We start from the raw sequence: 8,507 nt of genomic DNA, 5'->3' as shown, positions 1-8,507 counted from the left end.
GTGGGTTTGTTTTTTCAGAGTAACAAACACAGGAACAACGAAAAAAGTGCATCAATGTCATAGGCCAACCCAAGCTAATATTGCACTATACTCTTGGTTTTGAGACCTCCCATGGAGTTAAACCTTCACTGCACTAGATGTACAGCATACAGTCACCCCTGTATGCTGTATGTCTCACGTTTGTACTGTTTACGGGTCTAACAGAAGAATTAGCATCTATAGTTCCTGAATGCACATACCTGCGCTTATTTCCATAATGCTTTTATTTGTTCACTGCTTCACAAATTATTAGTGACAGCTCCTTCAAAGTGAAATCCTGTTGGTAGCTACAGAACCAGTAGTGTTATTCATATCCATTTTGTAGTTTCTGTCATCTTCAGCATTGTCTGAAGTCACTTTGTATTAAATGAATTAATGTCTCTGGACCTGACTTCCCAATTAAAAACACAAGCTGTATGATTTCATGACACAGTGCACATTTCTCACAAAAGATTTCAAGCTATTACATAGCTCTGAGGAAGAAAAGGGTTGTCATTTTGGTCACAATAAACACACACATGGGACCTAAATGTCAGACTCTAGCTACTAATCTCTAGACTTCTTAATCCCCTGAGCTATCCAAACATCACTGATAAAAGCAATCGTCATGCTAAAAAGTACGTCAAAGAACTAGTTAGCTGCAGCTGCTGTTACTTTTGACTACAGGTTTCCAGTAATGATGAGGAAAACAAACTAAATGACTCGATAAAAGAACTTTATCTAGATGAACTTGTCATTTCTCCTCTTGGCACTGTCTTTGTAGCTAGGTATCTATGTTCATACGTTGCATGTATAATTTTACTCCTCTCAAGTAAGCAAAATTTTAGCAGACACAATTGCAGGAAGTGTTAGAGCTAGAAAACAAATGCTTTACACTATATAGATTCATGTTCAGATGGCACTAGACTCTTAAGAATTTGGAACTCAGCATATTACATAGCTAATAGAATTTAGAAATATAGACCATTTATTTTCAAGGTACCGTATCTCTCTCTCTCTCAGCATAGAATACATATTTCAGGATGACTATCCTCCACTATTGGACTGATAACAAGCCAATGATAGAAGTCACACAGAAGCAAAAAGGTATTATTTATTAAAAGTAATTTAATAAAATGTCCACAGGTAACTCAAAACCTGCAGTTAAGATTTATGCACAGGTTTATGTATTTTGCTGTATTTTCTGAAGAAGAAACTCCACCTGTAAGTTTAGATTGGGCTGTCCTTTTTTTGTCTTCTTACTCAGTATTTTATAAGCTTCCATTTTCTTTTGCTTGTACAACCGTTGAGCTGCTTCTCTTTGTTGTTTTCTTTTTTCTGCTTCCTGAAATTAAACAAATAGATACGATTATGAAATAATTAGATACCTTCTGTAACTATGAAGCTACCTATAAGCAATGAATTTTCTTTTTGTAAAGATACCGGCAATTAGGTATCACCCTGACTCTAGAAACTGCATTACTCTTAAAGGCTTCATCAGGACGCTCTTTCAGCACGTACTGCAATTAAAACATACTATATTGCCTAGTGCTTCAAGAGAAGAGCCAAGTTTATTTTGGCAGAACATCCTACATTAAGATTTGTCCCTAAAATATGTGCTACTTCCTTTCTGCGAAATTAGCTCCTTGACTTTTGTTCTTGAACGGCAAAGTGGCAAAAATCCCCACTTTATCATCCTGAGTGCAAGAAAGAAAGAAAGAAAGAGTCTCATCCAGTGGCCCTCATGTAAACGTCTTACCAATCCAGACATGCCAGGACACCGGACACAGATAGAACGGATAGGGGACACATGTGGAACTGGAAGTCGGGCAGTTTTGTGATCCAAAGGACAGTGCCACAAGCAGAATTACCTCGGGCGACTTAATCAAGCCCAACTATTAGTGACCTGTCCTCTTCAAAGTGAAGACTGCTGTCTTCACTAAGAGAAAGACAAAAACCACAGAACTTAACCAAGTCTTCAACTTTACGAACTTTCCACTTTGAAGGGACAGCACACAGGCAACCAGAACACTAATGGAGGCATTTACACTATACGAATAATCATCACGATATTATGTTCAGTTTTTATCAAACCGTTTACAACTCTCCTCCAGTGCTATAATTTTAGTAAGTAATTCGGGCAAACATCCACAAGAACCAAAGTAACTAGCTTCCCCCATTTACTCATGTAATGCCTCATGTCCTACCAAAATATGCCACAAATCACAAACCAGACTGAAGGACTACTTCAGTTCATTTGGATGATTTCTTCCCATAATGCTTTTTCTTTGAAATGCTGTGCCATGCTGACCGCAAAGGCAGATGTTTCTGCAGAATGCCCAAACAGATGATAATCCATAATTTTTTTGTTTTCCATGACATAGATAGCTTCTGTGATGTATAAAAATTAGTAAGAATGCTCTGTGATGTAGAATATAAGATTAAGCAGAAATAACCCCCCCAAAATATTTCTAAATAGAAATCTAAGAGGCTTTGAGGGGAGGGGACAAAACCAAAAACCTGTGAGGACTGCGTCCCTCCATTCAGAATGCTTCGCTTATTTCATACTAACAATGATTAATATAATCCTTTTTCTTTAAACCAGAGTCTAACTTACCTGGAAAAGTACAAAGATCAGTGTCTACAGAGCCATTGCACTGTCTACTCTTCTCTATGGGTCTGAATCACGGGTCATCTACCGCCACCACCTGCGACTCCTCAAATGCTTCCATCAGTGCTGCCTCCGAACAATCCTAAACATCCACTGGACTGACTACGTGACTAACGTTGCTGTCCTCGAACAGGCAGAGGTCACCAGCATTGAGGCCATGTCGCTGAAAACGCAGCTGTGCTGGGCAGGGCACGTCTCCAGGATGGCGGATCACCGCCTCCCCAAGATTGTGTTCTACGGTGAACTCACCACCGGCTGCCGCAAGAGAAGAGCTCCAAAGAGGAGATATAAGGACTCCCTGAAACAACACCTCAGCCTTGGCCATATTGACCACCATCAGTGGTCTACCCTGGCCTCCAATCGGGAGATGTGGAGACACACCATACATAACGCTGCTCTCTCCTTGGAGAGCACACGTAGAATCAGTCTCAAGGAGAAAAGACAGCGCAGAAAGAACCGTGCCTCGACTATACCACCCAAGGAGACCTTCTGGTGTGCTCTTTGCAACCGGTCTTGCCTATCCCTCATTGGCCTTTTCAGCCATCAGCGCACTTGCAGTAAGCGTGAGTAAAGCCCTTCCCAAATCTTCCTCTGCGAAGCCAAGCCATGATGATGATGATGATAATGATGATGATGATGAATAATTTTACTGCTGTTCAGCATACTGTCTTAAACAACATCCATTTAAGCTATCAACCAAACACTTACTCAAAGGAAGAACGTTCATCTTACTTAGGCAGTTATTATCTAACAATTGTATTTTTTCATATCTCTACTAAATCCTAGCTTTTTTATGTAGCATGGAGGCAAAAATTTAAGCTTATTTCCTTTCAAAAATAAATAAAGGCAAATCCAGCATTTGCTAACATACATGAGGGTAAAGTATGTGACCATCACACTAGTATTCCAAATAAATGATTACTGTTCTTGTGGCACTTAGCTACTGTTTGTTTTGCCTAAATCTCTTGAGTAAGACCAAAAATGCAACCCTCTGACAACTCTTATGTGCTGCTCAAAGTAAATTCCTCGCAGTCTTGCTGGGGTTTTGTTTGTTTCTCTTTCCTCTAAATAACATTAATTTCTTTTAGCATGAGCTGTACCTAATGTTCAAAAAAGAAGTTCTCAGCTGAACAATGATGTAACTCACCCAGAATCGTGGATCGACTTGCATAAAACTATTCTAGTTTTTAATACAGCTGAACTGAATAAATAATGTATTTTATTCAGGTATATATTTAATATTTACACAGTAGTTACTGAAATTTAGTTTGTCAGCAGCAAGTTACTGACTTCTACAATGATACAATGTGTGCCATTTAAAGTGTAATGAAAAATATACTGTGAGAGAACAAAACTAGTTAAATAAGGATGTCTCAAATGAGTAACTCAACTGAGTTATTCAGCAATGATAAAATTAAGGTAAGCCCTGTAAGAGTAAGTCCCATTAAATTAGAATGAGGAAAAAAATTACTGAAGATCTTGGTGGCGGATACTATTACATTTACTTATTTCATTGCTGGTCAAAGCACATAAAAAGGTAAAATGAAAACAGCATTACAGCACACCATGAGAAATAGGACAGATATTTCATTTCTTATCACAAGATGATGGTATTACTTCTCCTTCTACGACATTTAAGAGGGCTAGTATAAACCACTGGGATATGCAGATCAAGCTCAAAGGTTTTCTTGGAGTTCTGACATAATAAAATTCCACTAATGGCAACTGCAAGACAAAAATAGTAAGAAAAAAGAGAATGGGAACTCTGAACTCCTACAAGCCTGAATATTGACTGTCCAGCTGAAAAAAGAGTGAAATACGAATACCTGCATTCTTCTCCTGCGGTCCTGTTCTGGTGTAGATAGAAGACTAACAGGCAGAAATGGTATTAACCTAGCCTTTGTCTACAATCAAGGAAGATCTTTAAGATTTACCTCTTTCTTTCTAGCACGCTCAGCTTTTACTTTCTCATACTCTTCTTTTGCCTTCTGATTAGACGTTTTCTTCCTAAATGTCCCTTCAGTCATAACTGATCTGTAAGAAAAAGTACATTGACTTCAGATAGGGACTATCATCAAGCAGACATAACCATGTATCCCACAGCTGCTGCAGAATCACAGCAGTCTTCCACTCTTTCACTGTTATTTGCATATTTGAGGAAGTTAATTAGAAATACAGACTTCAGAAGGCTCTGCCTTCTACACTGAAAGGACACCTATTTGCTTCACTCTTCCATGACACTGGTCACCACCACATGGCATGTAATGAGCAGCTATCATGAAAACACAGCAAACACTCCTCCAATGCTGAGTGCACTGAAGACTGAACTGCACACAGATTTCAGTACCACACACACCTTATCTGCTGGATCTTCACAGGGATGATGTTTCACCAAGTTCAAAGGGTACCTAAAATAGGGTTTTTTCCCCAGCATAAAAGCTCTTCAGAGATAGAAAAACTGAATGTACTTGGTTCGAGCAGTACTATCTCTATCTAGTTCTGACGTATGGATGCAACTGCAGAGAAAGGAGGGCAGCCAGCTGTTAGCAGACTGCCTGGCAGAGCAGCCAGACTGACACATCAAGGTGAAAAAGCAGAGTAGTAACAATGCCCTCCTACAAGTTTCTTCCTGAAGTAAATGGAATATTATTGTCCTTCATGTTCTGAAATTAGGAACTGAAATTATGTTCCTTCCAAATTTCAATATAAAGAACTGCCCAGGTATCTCTCTCCAAAAAAACCAGCACAAGAACACTAGTGCCATTTGTTTGGAATTTGCCGTCACATTACTTTGAGTGGATTTTTCTGGTTATTTAGTTCTATTTTTTTTTTTCCTGATTCACAATAAAGACATTACATAAACAGTGGGGTAGCAAAGACATTTCACATTTGAAAAACATAAGCCTTGCTGGATGTTTAACAACTGTTCACAAAATAAGGTTTTGATTGCTCTATTACTCACACTACAAAATATTGAAAACTCCCTACCATCATCTAAGGAGATTTCAGACAATCAAAAAGGAGAGGTCTTATTTTACATTCCCACAGAACACTAAAGTCTATCTAATAGACTCTACACATCACATCACCTCACAGATGAGCAGTCACGTTTTTGCAGAATTATTAATTCTGATTTATGATCACAGTGACCATAGTTAAAGCAAAATTAAAAAATCCTTTGTTTTAAAGAAAAACATCAGTCCTATTTCAGACATCCCCACGAATCAGCCACCTATTCCAGGCAGAACTCTACCTTTCCCCCACTGCCGGGCTTACATCTGACTGCCTTTGCCCCATCTCCCGAGCATTCTTCCCGGTACGTTTAGATGTTGATACACCTTGGAATTCAAAGACTTATGACTCTTCTTGCACCAAGGACAAAGAGGCATTATCTCAATCACCATATTTGAGTGATGTTTAAAAACACTGCCACGACAGCGTTAGACCTGAGTGACTATGCTTTTCATTTTACTGACACACCTAACCAAGACTTCATGGAGAATTACTGTCACACACGGAAAAAATGGTTTAAAATGTCTGACATTTCTAAGACTGCAACTGAGAAACTCCACTAGACTACTCCAGTTATTGTAAATAAATTTAAAACAAAAAACCAAATAACCCAGACACCACTGACAAACTATTATGACATCTCTATTATTTAAAATTATTACTTTGATCAAGACCACTTTACTGCCTTAAGGTTTTACTAAATCCTCCATTTTATTTGTTTTTAAAGTTCATAGTTAAAAAAACCCCAAAAAGATAACTGTACACAATATTGCCCATTCTAGCAGAAAAACAGTGTAATATGAAGAAGACAGATTATCAAATTTGGAACAAAAAGATAATGCAAAAACTGTTTCTGAAAAGTGACACTAATTAAAAAAACACCGAGAATCAATTGAAAGGAAAAGTTTGTAGAGTCAAAAGCACACTACCTTTGCAGATGTACTAAGAAACTGACTGAACACTTACTGTTCTTGGGCTGAACGCCATTCTTAAATGGTAACTGTCATAGTATTTCTGAGGAATCAAGCTCTAAACACCACCAATTTTGCGTTCTGATACTGGTGCATAAAAACCGTATGTTTAAGTTTTCTAACAACCAGGAAAAACATCTGAGACCTAATGGCCATTTTTTTAATAAAGCAAATCACCATACTCAAATCCATGTAAAGATCTGAAATATCTAATGATGAAAATTATTACTCGTCTTTAGAAATGTATTTTTAGAACTTACTCTACTGTTTTATCAATTTTTCCTTCTGATAAAACTGAATCAGCTGGAGCTCTGCGCCGTTTCTTAAGCCTTTGTTCCTCAGCTAGGTAAAGATGTTTCAAGTGCTCCGGATAAGTGTCGGTGAACTGATTATCCTGTTGTGAATTGACCTTTCTTCCCTTTTTCAATAATTTCCTGTATTGTCTTTCAATCTTTTGTTTTCTTCGAAATGCAAATCCTCGTCCTGAAAACGTAAGAAAAAGGAAGTTAAATACACTTGCACTGATGTAGTACCAAATCATTCAATTGTTGCCAGGGCCATTTCAATCCATTTTCTTTCCAAAATAGCGATGGCTACTACTTTTGCTAATTTTATAAATCTGTTCCCTTCTCCAGCACTGCAGCTTGTACAGATCAAAATCATCACTGAAATCCTTGAGAGAATATTCCATTGCAAACATACTGCCTAAGGCATGCTCAACATCGCACACTTTTACCAATGCTTTTCAAGTCCAGTGAAAAGCTGCATGAACAGTTCGCTTCTCTCCCACTTTCGACAGCTTCATAAGCAAATTCACAATAAATTCCTAAAGACAGGCTGAAGAAGACATTGATAATAGTTTTTATGGGCTGCCTGAGTAGTCTGCAGCTGCAACACCACAGGAAAAAAAAGAAAGTCACTAAATCGCTGTGTTGTGCTGTATTAATATTTCATTACATCTGTTCACACAATAGCATTTTTAGTGCTACTACTTTCTTTCTACCCCTGTCCAGGAAGAGCTCTTCTACAACTCCAATGGCGTGCCACACCACACAATGGTTTAGCCTTAGAGGAAACACCGGATAATGGTTGTTTCACTCTCAATCGTTATATAACCACTTACCAGTCCTAAGTTAAACATATTTTTTCCTAATACACCAATATGTTATTTTTTATTGCATAATCTTAAAAGCTACTGACAGTTATAATATTCATTTGCAGAATAATTTCTAAAGGCAGCAAGTCCAGATTAGTCCCCATTGCTCCTTTGAGTCTTTCTCTAAACTTGAAATTTCATAAAGTGTTGAAAAAGCCAATCACAGAATCACAGCATGATAGAGGCTGGAAGGAACCTCTGGAGGCCATCTAGTCCAACCCCCTGCTAAAGCAGGTTCACCTATAACACTTTGCATAGGATCACGTGCAGGTAGGTTCTGAGCATTTCCAGAGAAGGAGACTCCACAACCTCTCTGAGCAGCCTGTTCCAGTGCTCCATCACCCTCAATTTAAAGAAGATTTTCCTCATGTTCTGGTGGAACTTCCTGTGTTCCAGTTCGCGCCCATTGTTCCTTGTCCTATCACTGGGCACTGCTGAAAAGTCTGGCCCCATCATCTTGACATTCAACTTCCAAATATTTATAAGCATTGACGATCTTTCTGGTATCAGTTGTTTTTACGTTTGCATAACTACCTGTCAACAGTCTAAACCTGTTTCCAGATATTTCTGTTTCACCTACACAGCTTCACAGAATACTAACAGTGAGGCCTAGGAAGAGAAAACATCAATACCCGGCCCAACTGCACTACTGAAGAGCAGGCTCTGCAGTTCCCAACTC

The 8,507-nt window shown here is 38.5% G+C and overlaps 1 protein-coding gene across 1 annotated transcript in view; it reads right to left on the bottom strand.

Annotated features, from left to right (window-relative positions):
* Positions 1-1,201: 1,201 nt before the first annotated feature.
* The window catches only part of CCDC59 (coiled-coil domain containing 59), a 7,708-nt gene continuing 402 nt past the window's right edge, over positions 1,202-8,507 (bottom strand). Inside the window, exons 2-5 of the mRNA XM_010133232.1 lie at positions 6,968-7,155; positions 5,943-5,971; positions 4,624-4,723; positions 1,202-1,363 (exon numbers count right to left, since the gene is read on the bottom strand). Of these exons, the coding sequence (XP_010131534.1) occupies positions 1,202-1,363; positions 4,624-4,723; positions 5,943-5,971; positions 6,968-7,155 (479 nt within the window). The remainder of the gene's footprint in view (positions 1,364-4,623; positions 4,724-5,942; positions 5,972-6,967; positions 7,156-8,507) is intronic.

This window comes from Buceros rhinoceros, unplaced genomic scaffold (genome assembly GCF_000710305.1).
Source record: "Buceros rhinoceros silvestris isolate BGI_N320 unplaced genomic scaffold, ASM71030v1 scaffold15270, whole genome shotgun sequence".
Taxonomy (NCBI): domain Eukaryota; kingdom Metazoa; phylum Chordata; class Aves; order Bucerotiformes; family Bucerotidae; genus Buceros; species Buceros rhinoceros.
Note: the sequence above shows the minus strand (reverse complement) of the source record. Positions and strands in the feature narration are given on the sequence as shown.